This window comes from Salmo trutta, chromosome 40 (assembly GCF_901001165.1).
Source record: "Salmo trutta chromosome 40, fSalTru1.1, whole genome shotgun sequence".
NCBI classification, from domain to species: domain Eukaryota; kingdom Metazoa; phylum Chordata; class Actinopteri; order Salmoniformes; family Salmonidae; genus Salmo; species Salmo trutta.
In genome coordinates, this window is record NC_042996.1 from 16,591,128 (window position 1) to 16,617,231 (window position 26,104).

The 26,104-nt window shown below is 46.8% G+C and overlaps 2 protein-coding genes across 2 annotated transcripts in view; one reads left to right on the plus strand and one right to left on the minus strand.

Annotated features, from left to right (window-relative positions):
• Positions 1-17,654, minus strand: part of LOC115180172 (signal peptide, CUB and EGF-like domain-containing protein 1) — a 92,959-nt gene extending 75,305 nt beyond the window's left edge. Inside the window, exons 1-2 of the mRNA XM_029742052.1 lie at positions 17,473-17,654; positions 11,687-11,809 (exon numbers count right to left, since the gene is read on the minus strand). Of these exons, the coding sequence (XP_029597912.1) occupies positions 11,687-11,809; positions 17,473-17,560 (211 nt within the window). The 5' untranslated portion in view covers positions 17,561-17,654. The remainder of the gene's footprint in view (positions 1-11,686; positions 11,810-17,472) is intronic.
• A 793-nt stretch (positions 17,655-18,447) lies between these two features.
• On the plus strand, positions 18,448-24,332 carry LOC115180288 (sorting and assembly machinery component 50 homolog B). The gene is made up of 15 exons (XM_029742259.1): positions 18,448-18,629; positions 18,968-19,081; positions 19,213-19,314; positions 19,444-19,531; positions 19,800-19,906; positions 20,203-20,333; positions 21,039-21,126; positions 21,259-21,387; positions 21,504-21,575; positions 21,669-21,755; positions 21,874-21,944; positions 22,131-22,198; positions 22,311-22,457; positions 22,626-22,767; positions 23,626-24,332. Exons 1-15 carry the CDS (start codon positions 18,609-18,611, stop codon positions 23,669-23,671), a joined length of 1,413 nt encoding a protein of 470 aa, XP_029598119.1. The 5' UTR covers positions 18,448-18,608; the 3' UTR covers positions 23,672-24,332.
• Positions 24,333-26,104: the final 1,772 nt, after the last annotated feature.

A 26,104-nucleotide genomic window follows, 5' to 3' on the forward strand; every position in this document is an offset into this window, starting at 1 on the left:
CTGTACAAAGGGATGGAAAGAGAGGGAGGTGGAAAGGTAGAATGGATGGTAGGGGATTGGGGGATAGAGATGAACAGTATGGAGTGTCATTGAGATGTGGGTACAAAGGGAGGGGCATATGGAGAGTGTCAGCTGATGTTTATGTGTAGAGGTCAGAGGTCAGGGATGGAGATAAAAGGTAGAACACTGGTACAGCTCATGGTGAGTGTGCATAGTATACATACTAGGGGTAAGACTGCAGTGTTTGGGGGTACAGAGTCCAGAGGGGCATACGGAGAGTGTCTTGCCGTGTTTATTCGTTGACGATGTTCACCCTTCATCCTGAGCCAGCGGAGTCTTTCACAGGAGCCACTCACAAGTGGTTGCCATGCGGACTGAGCCACTAAAACAAACAGTCCCCCCTCCGTGTGAACGCAGCAGGCCAGGGGAGGCAGGCAGGCAGACTGGGGGCCAGACCCCACCCCAAATCATCTCCTTCTCTCCGTCTATCCTCCTCCTCCACTCTCGATGGGCCCGAGCAGGTATCTGGTTAGTGTTCAACTCCTGTATTACTCACTCTGTCTCTGTGTCTCTCTTTCTCTGTCTCTCTGTCTCTGTCTCTCTCTCTCTCTGTCTCTGTTTCTCTGTCTCTCTCGCCAACCTGGCCAAGACGCCAACTCTCCCTCCCTCAGTCTGTCTGTACATCCCTTTCACCCTTTATCATGTTTCTTTTCCCGCTCCTTCTCCCCCTCTATCTAAAGTACCTTTCTTGCACTCTTTCCATCTCACTTCTTTCTCCCTACTTTCGTTCTCTCTCTCCCTCTACATGTTTCCTATTCCCTGTACCCATTCTGTCCCCCCCCCCACACACACACTGTCCTGACTCTGCCAACCGTGAGGTGGGCTATGTTGGGTCTGGTTCTGTCAGCCAAAAACAGATTTTAGCACTGGTCTCTCTAGTCTCTCCAGTCTCTCCAGTCTCTCTCTGCCTCCTACATCCTGTGGACTGGACAGAACCCAGTCCTGGGGCCGTGTCCCAAATAGCACCCTTTTCCCTTTTGGGCTCTGGTCAAAAGTAGTGCACTGTATAGGGAATAGGGTGCCATTTGGGACACAGCCCTGGACACTGCACAGCACACCACCGGTACAACGCCAACATACAGAAATAGTCCACTGTCGGTCTGCTCACGCAGACCCCTCATCCACTAGACAGCTCATTGTCATCAGGATAGAACACACATCGTCTTGGTTAAAAGCTATTTTGATGTTCCTGTATATCTACAATAGAAGCTTAGCCTAATCTACTTCTAAGTTGAAAAACGGGTCTACAATATAGAGCACACATCGCCAACACAACTTGTTCGAAATGCTTGAAATAGAGAAGAAATCTGATCAAAAGTGTTTTTCCTGAGGCATTCCAGTCAGTTAAAACCAATCAAGATAAAAGTTAAATAAATAACTGGGACATTCTTTCCTTTAGAGATGCTCTGGCACCTGCCATGTTTACAGAGCAGGCAATTACACAGGCCTAACATGCATTCTGATCCACTGTTTGTTTTCGACTCTCTTTCCCACACAAACAAAGGAACGGTATGGCCTTTCTGCACTTTAAAGACAGGGACTGGGCCCTGGCTGGTTTACACAAACTGGTCCCAGTCATCAGTGGCTCATCCCAGAGGCATATGAAACCAATTATGGAGCTCTGAAATGAGGGGGCTTCTGGGTAATGACTGTTTTGTTGGAGTGTTTGGACGAACGCCTCTCCCTGCACCAGCAGAAGAGATGCCAAGGCACCCCTTTACATGCTCTGCATAGCACCCTGAGACCCTCCAATGGAAAGCAGAGGTGTGGAAATACAGGGGAATCAGAGGAACATCAGTCTTTGCACTAGAGAGAAGACATGGAGGAGGATAGACGGGAAATATCATGTAGATACAGTGCATTCAGAAAGTATTATTTTACAGCCTTATTCTGAAATTAATTCAATCGTTTTTTTCCCCTCATCAATCTACACACAATACCCCAAAATTACAAAACAAAAACAGGTTTTTAGATTTAAAAAATGCAATAATTCAAATAAGTTCAATTCCAGTCAATGGCTGGGCCACTCAAGAACATTCAGAGACTTGTCCCAAAGCCACTCGCTGTGTGCTTAGAGTTGGTGTCCTGTTGGAAGGTGAACCTTTGCCCCAGTCTGAGCTCCTGAGCACTCTGGAGCAGGTTTTCATCAAGGATCTCTCTGTACTTTGCTCCGTTCATCTTTTCCTCAATCCTGACTAATCTCCCAGTTCCTGCTGCTGAGAAACCTCCCCACAGCATGATGCTGCCACCACCATGATTCACCATAAGGATGGTGCCAGGTTTCCTCCAGAGGTGAAGTTTGGCATTCAGGCCAAAGAGTTCAATCTTGGTTTCATCAGACCAGAGAATCTTGTTTTGTCATGGTCTGAGAGTCCTTGGCAAACTCCAAGCAGGCTGTCGCGTGCCTTTTACTAAAGATTAGCTTCTATCAGGCCAATCTACCATAAAGGCCTGATTGGTGGGGTGCTGTAGAGATGGCTGTCCTTCTGGAAGGTTCTCCCATCTCCACAGAGGAACTCTGGAGCTCTGTCAGAGTGACCATTGGGTTCTTGGTCACCTTCCTGACCAAGGCCCTTCTCCCCCGATTGCTCAGTTTGGCCAGGCAGCCAGCTCTAGGAAGAGTCTTGGTGGTTCCAAACCTCTACCATTTAAGAATGATGGAGGCCACTGTGTTCTTGGGGGCCTTCCTCAGATCTGTGCCTCGACACAATCCTGTCTCGGAACTCAACGGACAATTCCTTCGACCTCATGGTTTGGTTTTTGCTCTGACATGCACTGTCAACTGTGGGACCTTATATAGACAGGTGTGTGCCTTTCCAAATCATGTCCAATCAATTGAATTTACCACAGGTGGACTCCAATCAAGTTGTAGAAACATCTCAAGGATGATCAATGGAAACAGGATGCACCTAAGCTCAATTTCGAATCTCATAGCAAAGGGTCTGAATACTTATGTAAATAAGGTATTTCTGTTTTCGCCTTGTCATTATGGGGTATTGTGTGTAGATTGACGAGGACATTTTTTTTATTAATCAATTTTAGAATAAGGCTGTAAGGTAATAAAATGTGGAAAAGGTCAAAGGGTATGAATACTTCCAAATGCACTATACACCTGAGTGTCTCCAGCGACCACATTTGATCACGACAACCCTGTTTTTGATAGGCAGAGGGAACTGAGCAGAGTTAGTCATGAGGATTGGCTTGCATAATGTCTACTGCTTATTCTTCATCACACAACAGCCCAAAAAAGGAGAGAGGCATACAAAGAGAGCGAGAGAGAAAAAGCAAGAGAGAGAGAGAGAGAGAGAGAGAGAGAGAGAGAGAGCGAGCGAGAGAAAACAGAGAAAGAAAAAGGTGTGAGTGAGAGAGAGAAAGAGAGAAAGAGCCCCTGGGGTCTCAGAGGACAGTTGTACGTGTAGTTTTAATTTACATTTGGTTGAGATGTCAACAAATGTGAATTCAATGTGAAATCAACAAAAAATGCAGGTTGAAAGTATGGTAAAAATAAATCCCAAATTCCCTTACGTTGATAACTTTTTTCAAATCCAATCAGTTTTCTACGTTGATTCAACATCCTCACAGTAAATCCTTTGGTAGAAATTTTGTGGAAACGTAGATTTTAGTCCAGTGGGAAGGAGAGAGAGAGAGAGAGAGAGAAAGAAAGTGAGAGTAAAGATAATTAGGGATAAATGAAAAGGGATAAATTAAAAGCTTCCAGTCGTTAATTGGCACCTCGTGAGAAGTGAGGCTGGATCAGGCCAGCCTGGCAAGACAAGGCAGGCGTGGTTTTACATAGGGGAGCAGGGTTAGAGAGCACCAAAGATCAGGGCAGGTATCAGGAGGGGGTAGGGCTGGGGCTCACACCTGCCCTGGGGCATGGGGGCTTGGGGCTAGCGTCTGGGGCCGAGGGGGGTGGATGGACATGGAGCCATGCCCTGTGCCTAGTTGGAGCTATGCCCTGTGCCTCCAGCAGTGATCTCTTCCTGCCCTGGAGCTGTTGTTGACACCTGACCACGGCGCTCCGACAGCTTCTGAACCGGGCTGCTCGCTGCTTCCACTGCTTGGACACGCGGCGCACGTTTCCTAATTGTGACGGGGGAAATGTTGACGCTCAACATCTCATCAAGTGAATTAGGCACCTTCGCTGACGGCCCATACCCCAAGAGGGGGGAGGCATGCCCCTTGAGATGAAGAAGGGGAGAGAGGTGAGGAAGGAGAGAGGGGGAGAAGAGGAAGGAAAGAGAAGGGGGAGAGGTAGGAATGGAAGGGAGCGTGGCCCTGCTGTCCCCTTGATGTTTCAGTTTGACTGGTCCAGAGAAGTGAGTCCACAGGAGAAAGCCCTTGGCTCAGTGAAGGGAGATTTTCCAATTATAACTGCAACAGCATGTGGAGCAGGGACACTTCACTAATGTGGATTGTGTAATTCCCTGAGCGGAAACAGAGATTTCTCAAATTCTTGGGGTTGTTTTAATTTTCGGGGCTGTTAATTGTACCTGACTGAACTGCTGAGTAAGGTTACTATGGGTCAGATGCTTCAGCCGTCCCAATTGACACTCTACAGTATTCGCTATTTGGTTTACTACTTTTGACCACAGCCCATAGGGCTCTGGTCTAAAGTAGTGCTTTATATAGGGAATAGGGTGCCATTTGGGACACAGGAGCCAATACTAAAGTAAAGGTGACTGGGTATCAACAGAATTCTCTGAACCTAAAGAATTTCGCAACCTCTCTAGCTACCTATCCCTCAACTTCTCTGAAAATAACAACCATGTGTATTTACCCAAGAGGGCGAATGACGCACGTGAATGTGTGTGTGTGTGTGTCTCAGGTGTTGAGGCTTGTGTATGTACAGCATATGGGTATATGAGCTGTATGGCATTGCACTAATAACACATCTCTTGTTCTGTCAGCTCTGTGTATACGTGAGTCTGCTCTCACACTTTTTTTCTACAGAGCTATAGCTATATAAAGCCCCAGCCTACCGGAGCCGAGTCTGACCTGCTCCTCCAAATGTGTGTGTGTGTGTGTGTGTGTGTGTGTGTGTGTGTGTGTGTGTGTGTGTGTGTGTGTGTGTGTGTGTGTGTGTGTGTGTGTGTGTGTGTGTGTGTGTGTGTGTGTGTGTGAAGCAGGGAGCCAGTGAGGAGAGCTCCTGAGCAGTGACGGAGTAGCAGACACTGGGCAGACAACGGCCTAGTAATTGTCTGCCACCTCTCCCACAGAGCCTCCCGCCCGGAATATCTCACTCTCTCTCTATCTCATGAAATCTCTCGCTCTCTCCCTCCCTCCCTCTTTCTGCGTGTCCTTACCTACCTCTTCTTCACCCTCCATCTATTCTCTCTCAGTTGCATCTATGCATCTGTCTTTCCAATTATATGTCTGTCCCTCCCTCCGTCTGTAAAACAGGTCAGGTAATTGTTGCTGCTGCTGGGAGAGCAGACTCATGGCTCAGTCTCTATGCCTGAATCAGCTACTGCTGCTGCCTCTGCACATGTCTATACAGCCCATTCACGCACAAACCCTGGCATACAGGTGACACACACACACACACACGGCTATACAGCTGAGCTCTGACACACACACACAGCCACTCAAACGCAGCTAGAGGTGCAGTGATAATGTATGTTAGTATCTTCAGCATCACCAGGAAATGGTAGCCTAGATGTTCTACAGAGTAAAGTCAACTGTTTGAATATAGAGGACATGTGTAGAGAAAAGGCTGTAGTGCTGAAGCTAACTGGAGAGGATGAGTGCCAGGGACAAGACCAATGAAAACCAATCAATTAGTCAGTAAGTGACAAATGCTGAGCAAACATGGACAGCCTTTCACAAGACCCTGACAGCCCCGTGGCAACCAGCCCAGTCGACTCCTCTCTGTGGAACGTTAGATAAATCTACTACTGGCTCCTACTGATGAGCAGAGAACCGCGTGACTGTTGAGTTATAGACATACTCGGAGAACAGCATGGGCCTATTTTAATCCAAACTGATAGGCAGGAAAAGGTAATAGTATTGTTGTTTCATACTGTCACTGAAAGCATAGTTCTTGTTGAGTACATGAATAAATACAATTCCTGTAGCAAAAGAAGGATGATTCTCAGAAACCTGTTTTCATTTGTAGCAGTTTCCTTGGAATGAAAAGGTCTCCAAAGCACTAACAACAGTAGGGACACATAGGTGCTATACAGTTGAAGTTGGAAGTTTACATCCACTTAGGTTGGAGTCATTAAAACTTGTTTTTCAACCACTCCACAAATGTCTTGTTAACAAACTATAGTTTTGGCAAGTTGCTTAGGACATCTACTTTGTGCAAGACACAAGCAATTTTTCCAACAATTGTTTACAGACAGATTATTTCACTTATAATTCACTGTATCACAATTCCAGTGGGTCAGAGGTTTACATACACTAAGTTGACTGTGCCTTTAAACAGCTAGGAAAATTCCAGAAAATGATGTCATGGCTTTAGAAACTTCTGATAGGCTAACTGACATCATTTGAGTCAATTGGAGGTGTACCTGTGGATGTATTTCAAGGCCTACCTTCAAACTCAGTGCCTCTTTGCTTGACATCATGGGAAAATCAAAAGAAATCAGCCAAGATCTCAGAAAAGAAATTGCAGACCTCCACAAGTCTGGTTCATCCTTGGGAGCAATTTCAACATGCCTGGAGGTACCACGTTCATCTGTACAAACAATAGTACGCAAGTATAAACACCATGGGACCCCGCAGCCGTCATACCGCTCAGGAAGGAGACGCGTTTTGTCTCCTAGAGATTAACGTACTTTGGTGTGAAAAGTGCAAATCAATCCCAGAACAACAGCAAAGGACCTTGTGAAGATGCTGGAAGAAACAGGTACAAAAGTATCTATATCCACAGTAAAACAAGTCCTATATCGACATAACCTGAAAGGCCGCTCAGCAAGGAAGAAGCCACTGCTCCAAAACCACCATTAAAAAAGCCAGACTACGGTTTGCAACTGCACATGGGGACAAAGATCGTACTTTTTAGAGAAATGTCCTCTGGTCTGATGAAACAAAAATAGAACTGTTTGGCCATAATGACCATCGTTATGTTTGGAGGAAAAAGGGGGAGGCTTGCAAGCCAAAGAACACCATCCCAACCGTGAAGCACCGGGTGGCAGCATCATGTTGTGGGGGTGCTTTGCTGCAGGAGGGACTGTTCACAAAATATATGGCATCATGAGGATGGAAAATGATGTGGATATATTGAAGCAACATCTCAAGACATCAGTCAGGAAGTTAAAGCTTGGTTGCAAATGGGTCTTCCAAATGGACAATGACCCCAAGCATACTTCCAAAGTTGTGGCAAAATGGCTTAATGACAACCAAGTCAAGGTATTGGAGTGCCCATCACAAAGCCCTGACCTCAATCCTGTAGAAAATTTGTGGATAGAACTGAAAAAGTCTGTGCGAGCAAGGAGGCCTACAAACCTGACTCAGTTACACCAGCTCTGTCAGGAGGAAAGGGCCAAAATTCAACCAACTTATTGTGGGAAGCTTGTGGAAGGCTACCCAAAACGTTTGACCCAAGTTAAACAATGTAAAGGCAATGCTACCAAATACTAATTGAGTGTATGTAAACATCTGACCAACTGGGAATGTGATGAAAGAAATAAAAGCTGAAATAAATCATTCTCTAATATTATTCTGACATTTCAAATTCTTAAAATAAAGTGGTGATCCTAACTGACTTAAGACAGGTGTCACGCCCTGACCTGAGAGAGCCGTTTTTCTCTGTTTGGTTAGGTCAGGGTGTGGGGGGGCATTCTGTGTGTTATATTTCTTTGTTACATTCTGTTTTCTATTTCTTTGTCTTGAGTAGAGTATGGTTCCTAATCAGAGGCAGCTGTCTATCGTTGTCTCTGATTAGGAATCATACTTAGGCAGCCCTTTTTTCCACCTTTAGTTGTGGGATCTTGTTTTTGTACAGCTCAGTATAGCTTGTAGAACGTGACGTTTTTCCGTTGTTTGTTATTTTGATTTTAGTGTTCTGAGTTTAAATAAATATTCATCATGAGCACTCAACACGCTGCACCTTGGTCTACTCATTACAACGATTGTCACAACAGGGAATTTTTACTGGGATTAAATGTCAGGAATTGTGAAAAACTGAGTTTAAATGTATTTAGCTAAGGTGTATGTAATCTTCTGACTTCCACTGTAGATGTATAGTAGCATCTTTCTAGGTCAGCAGAACTCTGATCATCAGAGATGTGCAGTTGTGTCACGGTTGTCTAAAGGATCGGACCAAGGCGCAGCGTGTTTGTAGTTCCACATCTTTATTAATCCGTGAAACGTAATGCAATACATAAATACTTGAAATAACAAAACAACAACCCGTGACGCAGAGAGAAAACACACTACTCAAAAATAATCACCCACAAAGACAGGTGGGACAAACATCAGCTTAAATATGACCTCCAATTAGAGACAACGACAACCAGCTGCCTCTAATTGGAGATCATACCAAACAAAACCAACATAGAAATACAAAACTAGAAACTGAACACAGAAATAAAAAACAGACAAACACCCCCTGTCACACCCTGACCTACTCTACCATAGAAAATAACAACTTACTATGGTCAGGACGTGACAAGTTGATGCAGTCTGAAACCACTATGTCCAGCATTGTGATATGAACTTGTATGATGCATAACGGTTTTTGCTCTTTCACATTGTCTCATTCTTCGGTTGACAGCGCAGGGCCCAAAGTTCACATTTTTCCATAACGAGCCAGCAATATCAGCCCACGGAAAATCTACAGAGAGCTGCATTTATAAACGCAAGATCAGATTTCAGAGGCGAGAGAGCAGCATTTTGAGGAGTAGAGAAAATAAAATGGTCTTCCTCGAGAGAAGGACCATAATCTGATAGGAACAATTATCAATTAGAACCAAAAATGCTATTTTGTGGTTAATTACAGTTAACCTGCAATATTCTACATCATTCAATAAATGCCTTATAATAGGACATTAATGCTGATGCTTATAACACATAATAAAGCATTAAGTGTTACCGTAAATTGTACTGGAATGTTGCGTTATCAGCTGCTAACTACAGGGTCCCTCACTGATAGTGTACCCTCCTAGTCTTCCATCCTGAGACATAGTAATTTCCTGGAAGTAGGGAGACAGCAGACAGAGAGAGAGAGAGAGAGAGAGAGAGGGGGAGAGAGAGAGAGCAGCGCTCTGCTCGTCCTAATGACTCTGTCCTCTGCACCACCGGGGTAATGTCTACTGATGGGAAACATAGCCAGCCAATTACACAGCCCCTATCTAATCACAGAGGTCAGGGGTCAACTCACATCCACCATCCGTCTTCATTCTGTCACCCATTCACTGGACCATACGCCTTGCTCCCACCGATAGCGTCATTGCGCAAAATGGTACGCAGCATCATCTGGATATGTACGCAACAAAAGTTCAACCTTCACCTTTTGCTACCATTTCTGTCAAGCCGTCTACGAATACAGTTTGACGCAGACGTTGGATAAATCCAACATATGCACCACACAGAACGTACTGCAATTGCTTCTGCAACGCAATGCTGCAAGGCAAACGCAGCGTTCCATTGGAAACGTTTGCACTGTCGGTGTGACCGAGGCGTTAATTGTGCCGTATCAATCGTGGCTTCAGTATTGGACACAAGGACAGGAGGACAGGACACATTGGATTTCCTATACTGAGGCATAGGCATAACTCATTCGTTTCTCCATCTGTACAACACACATATAACACACACACAAAATTCAATCAACAACAGGGACAAATATATTCCCATTCAAATATGAAATACACCCCTCTTAAAAATTCAGTTAAACAAACATTCATAAGCACAATAAATCTGTACACACAGACAGACAAGACAGACAGAGACCAGACAGACAGAGACCAGACAGACAAGACAGACAAGACAGACAGACAGACAAGATAGACAGACAAAACAGACAGAGACAAGAGAGACTAGACAAACAGACAAGAAAGACAAGATAGGCAAAACAAGACAGACAAGCTAGACAGACAGACAAGACAGACAGAGACAGACAGACAGACAGACAGACAGACAGACAGACAGACAGACAGACAGACAGACAGACAGACAGACAGACAGACAGACAGACAGACAGGTGGGCCCTCTACTCAGACAGCTTTTTTACAGTAGGAGGAACATATCCCTAAAAAGACTCTCAACCTTTTGTAATTTCCTCTGTACGGGCATCATTTAATATATTGTTCTGGGCAGCTCAATCTGTTCTAGGCTAAGGACCATTGTGTTTCTGACTGGAGATTATCCAATGTGTAGCAGCGCTGCCTGGTACAATATCATCTTTTAGTACAGGCGTTTCTAGCAATTCCAGAACGTCTCTCCACTGTCAAAGCTTAAGTCCAATGGCGGAGGATGGCCAATAGAGGTAGACTGGGGCAAACCAAATCGAGACAGAGCTATATCAAGTGGACCGGATTGCTGCTAATATGGATTTGCACGCAACTCAACAGAATCAGCAGACACAAAATGGTGGAAATAATAGTCAATCTCCCTTACACCCTCTCTCCAAGCCAGGTGTGTGATTATATAGTCCTATGTGGGAAAACCGACTCACACAGCCTGAGACATTTGATAAGTGAGCTAATCAAACAATGACACAGGTTCATCTCATTGTGTTCTCCCCAGGTTGACCAAATGAGAGATACAGAGTCTCTGAATGGGCAATATCCAGGTGAGTTCCTCAGACATAATACCTGCTCACTCTGTGTGTGTGTGTGTGTGTGTGTGTGTGTGTGTGTGTGTGTGTGTGTGTGTGTGTGTGTGTGTGTGTGTGCGTGCGTGTGTGTGTGTGCGTGAGTGCGTTTCAGGCGGGGGAGACTGGTACACAGCTGAGCAAACAGGAGAAAGTGTTGGATATAACTCACTGACATACACACAAATACTTAAACAAACAGGAGACACTTTAAAAAGCCTGAACATAGAGACAGTGAAAACCCCTATAGAAAAGGGCCCGTCATCACCACAATCCTCTCTTGCTCTCCTATCCTGGCAAGCTCTAGGGGCCAATATGACTGAGGTATCGTTTTGGGTCAACGTTATTTGCCGTGGTAGCCTATAAGCTGAACTGGCGTTTGCGTGTGTGTGTGCGTTGATGTGTTTCGATTGCATTTGTACGGCTAGACAGGCTAGCGTTGGGAGGGAGTGTGTGCTGTGCGCTAAGCTAGCTCTAGCTCCAGCTGTGGTGTGCTTTCAGGCAGAAATGAGTGGAGGTGTGAACGCACAGCCAGGTGCTGCCCCCTCGCACCCTCACACCTTCCCTCAGTCCACTTCCTCCCAGTTAATTAGGAGAGCTGGCGGGGGGGCTGGAGTCGGGAAGGGGGAGAGGAGGGGAGAGAAACGGGGGGTTCCTGTGAAACAGCTGTAAAACCTGCCATTACTGCTGAGCCTGTCAGAGAGCAATAGGGGGCGGGCGGAATGAAGTGCGGAGAGGACAGGGGTGTGGGGTGATTGAGGATGATGATTTGGATCGGAGTGGTGGGGGGGGGGGTGAATTAAGTAATATAGAGGAGAGTAATATCACATTGAAGCCATAATAAGACAATGGCGTTAAACTCACCTTCGCACTGCTTGCCGTCTCCCTTGTATCCCGGCTTGCAGATGCAGTTGAAGGATTTGGGGGTATTCTGGCAGAGAGCATCAATGTGACAGTCATCCGTGCCTTCAGAGCACTCATCGGCATCTAGAGAAATGACACAAGGGACAACTGTAAACCACTGGTCTCCAAGGACTCATCAATAGGACTAAGTCTACAAAATAGCGATGATTTTGGTGAGAGGTGAATGTTTTAATCCCGCTCTCTCAGGGAAAACCCAGTTCGCTTGGCCAAATGCAGCTCCGTCCAGATATATACAGGCTGGAAATATTTACTTTATGATGGGAAACGTCCAAAATGTTAAACTCCTCATATATGACAATAAACTGTCAGGGAGGGACATAGTGGATTATCACGACTTCCGCCGAAGTTGGTGCCTCTCCTTGTTCGAGCGGCGTTCGGCGGTCAACGTCACCGGCTTTCTAGCCTCCACCGATCTACATTTCTTTTTCCATTTGTTTTGTCTGTATTGTACACACCTGGTTCCCATTTCGTTTGAATTATTTCCCTATTTAACCCTCTGGAGCCATCATGGTTTTGTGCGTGTTTATTGTTGTCAGTTGTCTTGTTTATGTGATTCTGGATTTTCGTTCTCCTTGTTGGAGGATTATTTTTGAGTAAAGTTACTATTATTACTCATCTCTGTGTCCTGCGCCTGACTCCGCCTTACCCACATCACCTAGACTCTGACAGAAACACGCACCTTCAATGGCGTCAGCAGGTGCACACAGCCCTCCTCTACCTATGGAGGAGCCCGTCCAGCAGCACGCGACTATGTTGCAAAGTCTCGGCACAGCCATGGATCGCGTGCTGCAAACCATGGAGCGATGGGAGAGAGGTGGTTTTCCAGCAACCCCATCATCATCACCCCAGCTCCCACAACAACCCACACCGCTGTCCACCCCTCCTTCACCTGGATCCAGTGGGATTCGGCTCGATGGAACGGCTGCCGGGTGCCAGGGGTTCCTTCTCCAGCTTGGGCTCTACCTGGCAACCATTCACCCAGCTCCTTTGGGACGCGAGAGTGTGAACGCCCTCATCTCCTGTCTGACTGGGAGAGCACTCGAATGGGCCAACGCAGTCTGGGGAAGGGAAGGACCGACGTTGGACAATTATGAGGATTTTACCCGCCGCTTCCGGGCGGTTTTCGATCATCCACCTGAAGGGAGAGCGGCGGGGGAACGCTTGTATCATCTCAGACAGGGGATGAGGAGAGCACAAGACTTCGCTCTGGACTTCCGAACTCTGGCCTCCGGCGCGGGATGGAATGAGCGGGCCCTGATCGACCACTACAGGTGTAGTCTACGCGAGGATGTTCGTAGGGAGCTAGCCTGCAGGGACACCACCCTTACCTTTGACCAGCTGGTAGACCTATCCATCAGACTGGATAACCTGTTGGCCTCCCGCGGACGTCCAGATCAGGGTTCGTCAGTTCCATCTCCCAGCACCTCAGATCCGACGCCGATGGAGTTGAGGCAGCAGGCAGGGCACTGGAGGATCATCCCAGGTAAGTAGGCACCCGACTCACCCAGAGCTTCCTGTTTCGCACATGTGTGTATGTGTAGAATTTCCTGAGTTTTCCCCGCATTCCCAGCATAAGGCGCTAGTAGATTCAGGTGCAGCTGGGAACTTTATTGATCGTTCATTTGCAATTAGATTAGGGATCCCTATTGTTCCTGTGGAGGTGCCCTTCCCTGTACATGCCTTAGATAGTCATCCTTTAGGGTCAGGACTGATCAGGGAGGTCACAGCTCCACTATGTATGATAACGCGGGGGATCATAAGGAGAGAATTAGTCTCTTTCTGATCGATTCACCTGCGTTTCCTGTGGTGTTGCGGCGTCCCTGGTGTATATAGATGACATTCTAATATACTCCGCTACACGCGCCGAGCATGTGTCCCTGGTGCGCAAGGTGCTTGGTCAACTGTTGGAGCATGACCTGTATGTTAAGGCTGAGAAATGTCTGTTCTTCCAACAGTCCATCTCCTTCCTAGGGTACCGCCTGTCCGCGACAGGGGTGAAGATGGAGAAGGACCACATTTCAGCCGTGCGTAATTGGCCGACTCCAAACACGGTAAAGGAGGTGCAGCGGTTTTTAGGGTTTGCCAACTACTACCGGAGGTTTATCCGGGGCTTTGGTCAGGTAGCGGCTCCCATTACCTCTTTGCGAAAGGGGGGACCGGTGCGACTGCAGTGGTCAACTGGGGCGGACAGGGCTTTTGGTCACCTGAAGGCTCTGTTTACCTCGGCTCCCATGCTGGCTCATCCTGATCCCTCTTTGGCATTTATAGTGGAGGTGGACGCGTCCGAGGCTGGGATAGGAGCTGTGCTGTCTCAACGCTCGGGTACCCCACCAAAGCTCCGCCCCTGTGCTTTTTTTCCGAAGAAGCTCAGCCCGGCGGAGAGAAACTATGATGTGGGTGATCGGGAGCTGTTGGCTGTTGTCAGGGCTCTGAAGACGTGGAGGCATTGGCTTGAGGGGGCTAAACACCCTTTCCTCATTTGGACTGACCACCGCAATCTGGAGTACATCCGGGCGGCGAGGAGACTGAACCCTCGTCAGGCAAGGTGGGCCATATTTTTCACCCTTTCCTACAGACAAGGTTCCCAGACGCACTGTCCCGGATGTATGACACAGAGGAGCGGTCCACGGATCCCACTCCCATACTTCCGGCTTCGTGCCTGGTGGCACCGGTGGTATGGGATGTGGATGCGGACATCGAGCGGGCGTTATGTACAGAGCCCACTCCTAACAAGTGTCCAGTTGGGCGTCTGTACATTCCGTCTGATGTCTGCGATCGTTTGATCTGTTGGGCTCACACGTCACCCTCCTCTGGTCATCCTGGCATCGGTCAGCCTCACCTCAGGTTTTCACCCTGAGAGTAACGGGCAGGTGGAGGGAGTTAACCAGGATGTGGGTAGGTTTCTGTGGTCCTATTGCCAGGACTGGCCAGGGGAGTGGGCGGCTTTCATCCCCTGGGCAGAGATGGCCCAAAACTCCCTCTGCCACTCCTCCACTAACATATCTCCTTTTCAATGTGTTCTGGGTTATCAGCCGGTCCTGGCACCATTCCATCAGAGCCAGATTGAAGCACCTGCGGTGGACGAAGGGTTTCGGCGCTCGGAAGAAACATGGGATGCTGCCCATGTGCGCCTGCAACAGACCATCAAGCGACAGAAGGCGTGCGCCGACCGCCACCGCACTGAGGATTGGGTCTGGCTCTCGACCCGAAACCTACCCCTTCGCCTGCCCTGCCGGAAGCTGGGTCCGCGGTTTGTGGGGCCATTTAAAGTCCTGAGGAGACTGAACGAGGTTTGTTATAGGTTACAGCTCCCCCCTGATTACCGTATTAACCCCTCTTTCCATGTGTCTCTCCTCAGGCCAGTGGTGGCTGGTCCGCTCCAGCAGTCTGAGGTGCGGGAGGTTCCTCCACCCCCTCTGGACTGTGCGAGCCATTATGGACTCAAGGCGTCGGGCGAGGGGCCTTCAGTACCTTGTGGAGTGGGAGGGGTACGGTCCGGAGGAGAGATGCTGGGTGGCGGTGGAGGACATCCTGGACCCTTCCTTACTGCAGGAATTTCACCGCCTCCGCCCGGATCGTCCTGCGCCTCGTCCTCCAGGTCGTCCCCGAGGCCGGTGTCGGCGCGCTGCTGGAGCCGCGCGTCAAGTGGGGGTACTGTCACGACTTCCGCCGAAGTTGGTGCCTCTCCTTGTTCGGGTGACGTTCGGCGGTTGACGTCACCGGCTTTCTAGCCTCCACCAATCTACATTTCTTTTTCCATTTGTTTTGTCTGTATTGTACACACCTGGTTCCCATTTCGTTTGAATTATTTCCCTATTTAACCCTCATGGTTTTGTGCGTGTTTATTGTTGTCAGTTGTCTCGTTTATGTGATTCTGGATTTTCGTTCTCCTTGTTGGAGGATTATTTTTGAGTAAAGTTACTATTATTACTCATCTCTGTGTCCTGCGCCTGACTCCGCCTTACCCACATCACCTAGACTCTGACATGGATGGAGGGTGAGGTTTCTTAACTCTATAAAAGATACCAGTAACACTAAAGAGGACAAAACCAATAATAATTTATATTAATCAAATACCATTAGCAGAGAGGTACACTAGTGTATCAGGGCTTAGTGTATGCCTCTGCAATACCGAGTGGCTATAGGGAACCCTATTGATCAAGTCATTGTTAGAGAGTCACATCTGGGGCTGAATCCAGGGGCCTCAAGCCAGCTAATTACAGCTCATTCACACAGACAGACAGCAAAAGAGAGAGAGAGCAAGAGAGAGAGAGAGCGAGAAAGACCAAAAGTGTAAGAGAGAAAGTTTAACCTATCCAAAATTCTGTTCTTTTTCTCTCTCTAGTGAGGTATCTTGAGCTGAGAAGCAGCTACCCTGTCTCCTGTCTTGCCCCTCATGAGTAGCCCATGTTGGGAGCCATAACCCAGCGTTTATTTCTCTGTGGGGTTAAGCCCTGCTGCCTGACCCCCGCCCAGCTCAACAAAATGCAATAAATAAACAATAAAATGTCATCACAATACATATTTTTTATCAAGCGGATGACTCATTTATTTGCTCCCATGTGAGTGCCAGTAGAAAGGAAAAATAAAGTGATAGGAGTAGGCAGTGGAATATAGCCTGTAAAACCTGGACTTGATAGTTCAACTGCCAGGTCTCACTGAGATGTTGACAGTGAATAAGGCAGGAAACTGTTATTGCAGGTTCACCATTGGACTATTATTATGAAATATCGTGCTTCTCCCGTGCTTCAGTGGCCGACCCAATATTGACTTCTCGCCAATCCATAGTTGGAGGGAGACAACGCGCGCCACTATCCGCTGAAAGGTCGTCGATAAGCAGGTTGAGATGGACTCCTCCAGGGATCGTGAAGGCCACCTTCCCAACCCACGTCCATATGGACACCTCGGGGCAGGCAACTGATCCGGAGAAGATGCTATGTGTCATTTCATACGAGGGATTCGTTCAAGCAGATGGGTGAAAAGATGCTTAGTCATACATGTATCTATTCACACATTAACCAGTCCAGGACCTACCTCACAGATTGATCTACGACTGGTAAAACATGCAGATAGATATCAGTCGATGGACCTCATTTCTTGTAGACTCTTGTCACTTTTTTTACATTCAGAAAGGGCAAATCAATAGGGCGAAACAAATACTCAACTTCAAATAGTGTTTAGAGTAATATTGTCAATGCAAACTGGACTAACACGGCGTGTTTTATTGTCAGTCAAAAAGGAGTAAAAATGGTTGAACTCTGCAAGGCCAAATGTGAACGTGTTTTCAGTCTTGAGTTATTACGCGCGCATATCACATCACCCATTCAAAGCCTGTTCTAATTCCCAGATTTGGCTTCAAATGTATATATTTCATTCAATGTTGTCGTGCAATATCGGTGTCCAGCTATTTCTCCTTTCCATACGGTTCAAATTTTGCAAACCCAAATGATCCATCCTCAACCAAGTGGTTCTCAAAGGAACATGTTATCTCAACTATCTCAACTGTTATCTCAGTCCACAAATACTCTCCAATTAAAATGAATTATAATCTACGTTAGCCTAGGCATTAAAGACATCCACTACGTTTCACCTATTCTACGCTGTCATACGCTGGTTTAAACAGTGCAATAAAACATGAACAGGAAAAATAGACAACACTAGCCTATCTTAAAAAATATGTGTCAAAATGATATAAGACAGAAAGGGGGAGAATGAGAGCTCCTTACCTGCGAGTCCAACATTCCCCATCACCTCACAAGTATTAATGAGGACGAAAAACAAACAAACGTCCCAGGAAAAACAAGCACTTCCCATGGTAAAAGGCGGTGATTGAATGCAGTTTTTTGGTTATGTGTTTCTTTGATAAGAGAACCGTTTTGGTACTGGCAGTGGCAGCAGAAGAGGACAGCGAGACCAGCGGAGCCGCTCTCTGATTGGCTTGCACGCATTTGAAGAGCGGATTGGAGGTGTAGAGGGGAGAGAGAGAGAGAGAGAGGGAGAGGGAGAGAGAGAGGGGGAGAGAGAGAGAGAGGGAGAGAGAGGGAGAGGGAGAGAGAGAGGGAGAGGGAGGGAGAGGGAGAGAGGGAGAGAGAGGGAGAGGGAGAGAGAGGGAGGGGGAGGGAGAGAGAGAGAGAGGGAGAGAAAGGGAGAGAGAGAGAGAGAGAGAGAGAGAAAATCATCAAACTTGATCAATAAATGTTTTCAGATATTTCTCACTAGCGCGGGGCCAAATTGTCACCAGAGGTCTCAATTGCCTATAATGGAACTCATTAATCATGATGATGTAGGCCTATAAATAAGGTTGTACATCTTCAAGTTACAATCGTGGTGAAGAATATTGAGAAAAAAAGAGCTCAGGCATACCTATATTTTTATGTTTTTCAGATGAATTGTCCCGCAGGCGCTTATTTCAATAGGTTACATGCGTAGCCTAATGGGCAGTTCTGGGCACTTCTTAGCTGGTTGTGGTCTGTAGGCATATTCTTGTCGTTCTTTACAATGCAATGGAAATACTTTAAAATAAACGAAGTCATAAGAAGCATCCATCTGAAGGGACCAACATTATCTCTAAATATAATGCACAGACCAGACGGTAGAAGCAGGAACTTTACACAGGGCTGAAGTTTAGAGTGTAGAGATACTGTCCTCTGCTGGTGTCGAGACACATTACACAGTGCGCTGTTTGACCAATCACCGTGCGCAGAGCAGGCCTCGCAAAGTGTCATGGCGTCTCCCATGAAGGGAGCTTGGACCTGGGAAATCTAGCCATTGGTAGTAGTCGTGTCTTCCTCCTCTAAATAGGCCTGTTAAAAAACATTTACTTATCAAAAGGGATCTTTTTTTTCAAGAGAAAGACGTCACTATGGGGACTGTCCACGCAAGGGTAAATCTTCATTTCTTACAACCACGGGACGTGGGGAGGAAATTCTGCATGACCTCCCCGTTCTGTGTCTATTGTATGGTGGTGTACTATGGACGAACGCATAGGCCGTGGACTAGATACAGAAATTACATTCATGGCAAAGAGTTGTATGACATGAGGCAAATAGCTATTTGACTATATTTTATGTAATGTAAATGTAATGTTATGCAATATGGATTGTGTCTGGTCTATCAGCGTGTTAGAAAATGTACCACCTTGACAGAACGAAGCAGGCTAGATAGCTATCTAAGCATGGTCATATCTTCAGATAATGTTTCCTCTTTCTCGACACTGTTCAGAGTATGGACCCTCTCCCGATGCACGGGCGTGACATGGGCGTTCATCCCGACGACATGATTGAGGTGCAGGAGGCAGAACAAGAGACTAAACAGGAGGTCCTGGAAAACAAAGACGTAAGCATCTCTTATCCAAGTTACCATTTCTCAAATTACAAGTTGTTCGCCATCTCCTTAGCAAAGGGAGCTGAGTAAATCATTGACCACCTAGTTGGAATGGATGCTGAGAATCTGTCCATTCATTGCAGGTTGTTGTCCAACATGTCAACATTGAGGGCTTGGGAAGAACCAAAGAGGATTTGCTGGGCTATGAAATCTCAGAGGTCTTCCATGCCAAAAACCTTATTGATGTAAGTATGAGCACTCTGGACTCACACATACTTAAACATGCACACACAACCTACACACACATTTGGGAAATGTTCCCTTGTTTACGGTGAAACATCTGTGCTAAAAGCTGCTTGTTGGCTCTTTGACAGGTCATGAAGAAGTCTCATATGGCCAGACAGAAACTGCTGCGTCTGGGCATTTTCAAAGAGGTGGAGGTTGTCATAGATACATCAGATGGTACAGTGTGCACCCATAAACAGCTGTGTGTGTGTGTGTGTGTGTGTGTGTGTGTGTGTGTGTGTGTGTGTGTGTGTGTGTGTGTGTGTGTGTGTGTGTGTGTGTGTGTGTGTGTGTGTGTGTGTCTGAAACAATATCACAACCCATCTCAATCATGAGATGTTGCCAATATGAAAGGATAACCAGTAAAAAGATATTTGCGTCCCTGGAGAGGAGCCCTCTGTTAGTGTAGCTGTGGTTACGGTCTGTTTTGGTCTGCCCCTCCCAGGTGCGGATGCGTTGCCCAATGGTCTGGACGTGACGTTCGAGGTGACAGAGATGAAGAGGCTGACAGGCAGCTACAACACCATGGTCGGCAACAACGAGGGCAGCATGGTGAGAGAATACACAAACAGACACCACTCTCTCACACACAGACATACTTACAGGAGCGCTATAGCGAAGCATCACGCAATTGTTGTTCATTGAAACCGCTGTCACAATGACCCAGGGCTGACATTCCTAAATGTGATATAGAGGTGAGTTCCAGACAGACGGGTTAAGCAGCTTCCCAGCCTCATTTTCACTGCAAACACTTCCAAGTAGGTGCATAGTGTGGGAATGTACATTCACAGACAGGTAGAACAGGTGTGTGACCCTGACCTGGGAGTAACGTTGTCTCTGTCTTGCAGGTGTTGGGTGTGAAGCTTCCTAACGTGTTTGGCCGTGCTGAGAAGTTAACCTTCCAGTTTTCCTACGGGACCAAGGAGACTTCCTACGGCCTGTCCTTCTTCAAGCCCCAGCCAGGCAACTTCGAACGCAAGTACGAACAGCGAACACCTCTGTCCTCGCTCTCTGTGTCGATAGGACATTGAAATAGCACTTGCAGGCCTCCCGAGTGGCGCAGCGGTCTAAGGCATTGCATCGCAGTGTTGTAGAGTCACTACAGCCTGGGGTTTGATCCCAGGCTGTGTCACAACCGGCCGTGACCAGGAGTCCCATAGGGCGGCGCACAATTGGCCCAGCGTCGTCCGGGTTAGGGGAGGGTTTGGCCGGTGGGGCTTTACTTGGCTCATCCCGCTCTAGCGACTCCTTGTGGCGGGCCGGGTGCCTGCAGGCTGACCGGTCGTCAGTTGAGCGGTGTTTCTTCCGTCACATTGGTGCAGCTGGCTTCCGGGTTAAGCGAGCAAGTGTTAAGAAGCATGGCTTGGCGGGTCATGTTTCAGAAGACGCGTGAGTCGACCTTCACCTCTCCCGAGCCCGTTGGGGAGTTGCAGCGATGAGACAAGATCGTAATCACAAAATTGGGGAGAAACAGGCTGTAAAAATTACAACAAAAAAAGAAATACCACTTGCGGTGTAATGGCTGCCATTTTGTTTCAAGTTGGGATTGTTTCCATCAGTGGTCATATTGACAGTATGTTATGTTGCCGTGGTGATGTCTTTATAACCTTTATGTAGAACATAGTTCAGTAATGAGACGAGCACTGTATGGATCATGGCCCTTACAGGTGTTGTCTTGTTGCAGCCTCACTCTAAACCTGTACAAAGTCACAGGCCAGTTTCCATGGAGCTCCCTCAAAGAGACAGACAGAGGAGTTTCCACTGAGCTCAACGTAAGAGGACTCCTACTGTGTGGGTTTGTGTGTCACATTTGAATTTTTTTTTTATCTGCCTTGAATTTCCACAGGGATAACTTTCTCACTCTCCCTCTTCTCTCTCTCTCTCTTTCTCTCTCTCTCCTATAGTTTCCTCTGTGGAGGACCAACCACACTCTGAAGTGGGAGGGTGTGTGGAGGGAGCTGGGCTGCCTGGCACGCAGTGCCTCCTTTGCCGTGCGAGAGGAGAGCGGACACACCCTCAAGTCTGCCCTCTCGGTACAAAGCCCTTTTGTCTCTCAGTTCCCTTTATCTAATAATCTTAACCCTTAATGATCTTAACTTTCAAAATAGCAAGAATCTGAGTCAATCCACTGACCGTTGTTTTCTTGCAGCACACCATGTCCATTGACACCAGGAACTCTGCCATCTTCCCCAAGAAAGGTGCCTTATTGAGGATCAACCAGGTATGTTTGTGTGTGTGACTTCCTCTGCATAATACACCACTGTAGATCTATATGAAGTGGCCATACTGATGTGTGTTGTCTTGCTCTCTGTAGGAGCTGGCTGGCTATACAGGCGGAGACGCCAGCTTCCTGAAGGAGGACTTTGAGCTGCAGGTCAACAGACAGCTGGTCTGGGACTCGGTAAGGGAACACTACTCAGTCTCTAACCTGGGGGGAAATACCCAGGAGAAATAGGAAGTGAATTATGGTACCTGAGTGTTCAACGTGTCATATAACATGGCCCTGCGGTCTCTTTCAGGTCCTCTCCGCCTCCCTCTGGGGTGGGTGTCTCCTCCCCATCGGAGGCAGACCGTCCTCCATCGCTGACAGGTAGGACCACTCCCAACAGATTCATGTCACATGGATTTGATAGAAATCGCTAGGTGGCGCCATTGAGTTAACTCATTCTGTGAAGTATTTATCCTGGAGTGTTTAGGGAATGTTGTGAGGACCTGTGGTCTGCGAGTGACATTTGGCCGTTATTATATGTCATTGATATATTTCTGTATTGTCCAGGTTCTATCTGGGCGGTCCCACCAGTGTGCGAGGATTTGGAATGTACAGCATCGGCCCACAGAGCGAGGGTGAGGTCACGTGCTCTCTGTTTATTTGAACGGGCATGTGTGGTGCACAGGGTTGGGCCGGTTGCCCGGAGTCATGGTGATGAAACGTAAGGGTTTACCTGTGTTGCTGCAGGTGACTACCTGGGGGGAGAGGCGTACTGGGCAGGCGGGCTCCACCTCTACACTCCTCTGCCCTTCCGCCCGGGCCGGGGCGGCTTCGGAGACCTCTTCAGGACACACTTCTTCCTCAACGCTGGGAACCTGTGCAACCTCAACTACGGTGGGAACCTTGAAATCCATATTAGTCCATGTTCTGTTTTTCATTGCCCCTATTATCTAATGATGAGTTACATATGGTGCATACTGCAAATAAATGTTAAATTGTCTGTTTGTGCATCTGTGTGCGCATTCTGCCTCTTCTTACGTGTAAGCGGTTTCCTATCTCCAGGAGAGGGTCCAAGAGCACACCTACAAAAGCTGGCGGAGTGTATCCGCTGGTCGTATGGAGCAGGCATCGTGTTGCGTCTCGCGAACATCGCCAGGCTGGAGCTCAACTACTGCATTCCCATGGGGGTTCAGAGTGGAGACAGGTACAACACACACACATTTGGAGGGGCAGGTCGGACTCCAGTAGGCTGGGGCTTTATATAGCGCTCTAGAAAAAAAAAGCGTAAGAGCAGACTCGCATATACACTCAGAGATGCAGTGGTGTAAAGTACTTACATTAAAATACTTGAAAGTACTACTTAAGTAGTTTTTTGGGGTATCTGTACTTTACTATTTTATATTTTTGACAACTTTTACTTCACTACATTCCTAAAGAAAATTATATACTTTTTACTCCATAGATTTTCCCTGACACCCAAAAGTACTTGTTGCATTTTGAATGCTTAGCAGGACAGGAAAATGGTCCAATTCACACACTCGAGAACATCGCTGTTCATCCCTACTGCCTCTTATCTGGCGGACTCACTAAACACAAATGCTTCATTTGTAAATTATGTTGTAGTGTGCCCCTGGCTATCCGTAAATAAAAAAGCATGAACATTTTACTATCTGGTTTGCTTAATATAAGGAATTTTTTATTATTTATACTTGTACATTTATTTTGATACTTAAGTATATTTAAAACCAAATACTTTTTGGCTTTTACTCAAGTAGTATTTTATTTGGTGACTCTCTTTTACTTGAGTAATTTTCTATAAAGGTATCTTTACTTTTACTCAAGTATGACAATTGGGTACTTTATCCACCACTGCAGAGATGATAGAACAAGAGATGAGAGAGGAGAGGTGTTATTGCTACAATGCTATACAGCTCATATATGCTGTAAATTAACAGCCACACAAGCCATAACACCTAGGTATACACATATACCAGGTGCGGCACACATAGATCTCTTAACTTTTCTTTGGCTCATCTTCCCTCTTTTTCCTTCCCTGCCTCAGGATATGCGACGGCGTCCAGTTTGGAGCAGGAATCCGCTTCCTGTGATGTCATCACCCTGCCGCCCAGGTCCAACAGCAGAGCGCACGATGGGAAAGGGAAAAGAGCATTGCCACTTGTTATCCATTGAGTGTAACACTAGCTGTGGGAGCCTATCAGAATGCACGGTTCTGGAGGAGTGCCCCGCCGCCCTTTTTGATATTAACCAATGATATCACCCACTATGTTTTCTGTTACTTTTCCACCAACCAATTCCGTTTCTGGCCAGACAATGAGATTTGGGTTTATCTCCCCTGCATTCCAAGACTGCTGCCTGCCCTATCCATAGGGAAGTGACTTTTGGTTTTGGTTCTAGATTAATTTTACCCTATTAGAACTCTCGCCAACTGATTTGTCAATAGAATCCTGTACTTGCCAAGATGTTGAGGCAAAAGAAGGGATCAAATTTAATGGGGGAACATATAACCAGCACTTTGTTTTGATGACAGAACTCACTTTGCCCATGGAAGGGAATTGATAACTCCTCATGTCAAAACGGTCGGTTCTGCTGTTTGACGTGGAGAATTGAGAGTTGACTCCCCCTCTTCACAGCAGCCCCTGTGAATCTGAGGCGGGAACCCCAAGTGTGACCCACAACCACTGCTCTTATTGTTAGTCCTCTTTTTAATGTTGTCTAAGTTACACAATAAATCACATTTGTTCCCCTCAATCTTTTTTTGTGGTTTCTCATAGACAGACACACATTTGCAATACTTTATTCAGATCCAAAGTTTATCTGAAACACCCTCAGACCTGCATTAATGACAGCAGTTACAACACACACAGGTGTGTCACGTACAGGAGTGGGGCTAAGTCTCACAGCCAGTTTTATCAGCCTGCAGTTAACGACACATTGAAGAGCCATGATAAGTCCATCTAAGAGCGCTGAACAGCTGTTGACCCAGTAAGGCCTGTATCTACAAAGGATCTCAGAGCAGGAGTGCTGTTCTAGGATCAGTTTTGCCTTTTAGATCATAATGAATAATATTATATGGACAGATCCTAAATAAGCACTCCTACTCAGACACTTTGTGGATACAAGCCCAGCACCTACTCTGAGAGGCTTTGTGGATACGGGCCCTGGTGTGCTACACAGACAGCCTAGTACAGTACCCATGTACTGACATCAACCTCTCTACTGTACCACTTGTGTGAATCTGCCAGCCAAACAACCTGACTCAGCATCTCTGTCTCTCTCTCTACTGAACTGTGTTGAACCGTGTTCATCCATTCTCTCTCAGAGAAAGCCTGGTGGTTTAGTTTCCATTTGGAGGGGATTCCGTCCCTATGAAGCGTCAGCAGACCAGTATCAAACGCATGTGAACACTGTGCTGTGGGGCTTGTAGCCTTGTAAACAGCAGCTGGCATCCCTCCAGACCCTCTCCAGTGACGTGGAGTTGTGACACTGATCCCAGCAATATGGCTCCCTCACAGCACACACACACACCCTGTATAATAGACCCTTCAAAGCTCACCTCTATCTATATTTTATGTTTTCTTCCCTCCTCCGCCTCCTTCCTTTGCCAGCCTTGGCTTCTTTACTGCTTGTTGTTGACGGATCCCTTCAGCCCTCAGCGGGGGGGGGGGGGGGGGGGTCTTCCAATTCTTCATTTAGTAAATAGTAGGGGAGACTGACTCACTGATCTGTGCCTACAATGTAGCCTCGTGTCAACGTTTAAAATGGAAATATATTGTCGCATGCATTGTTTAATTTGTCCTTCCAAACACTGTTCTTTTGTGACAGCTGAATTTTTTTTTTAATCCCCACTGATACATTGCTCTTTATCATATGGAGCATGGGTGATACAGAGGAGAGCCTTATGTTTCCCTCGTGACATTTTCAACTTTGACACGAGGATACATTGTAGGCAAACAAGACAACATATTACATTTAGGTACTAAGATTATTTCCAAAAATGATAAAAAGCTACACTGTTGTCATGACTATGACATGGATACAAATCAGTAATACAGTATCCCATTGGAAATCAGCAGGCTTATAGAGGGCATTAGGGGTCAAAGGCAGATGACCACAGTGATATCAGTAGACATTTTGTGTGTATGCATGCACGTGTGGGTCAGTGGGTGTGTGTGTGTGTGTGGGGTTCATCCTTGCTTGCACATCTCTTCATACTGAGAAGTAACCCTGTTGACCTTGGCATGGGGGAACCTGTGCCAGGCAGTTCAGTGTGGACGGGGGTAGAAGAATGTTTGATCAGAGCTCATTCACTATGGGAGTCACAGCAGCAGGTGTGTTCGCTGATATAGCTAGGCAACACACAGAGTAAAGTACTGGTGCGTTCTAATATTTGAACTTTGAACCAACTGAGTCTGCCTACAATGGAAGATAGAAGATACTGTATGTTGAAATGGAGACATGATTGATTCTGCTTTACAGAAACTCGAATCTGAATTACAGAACAACAAATCACTTTGATACGG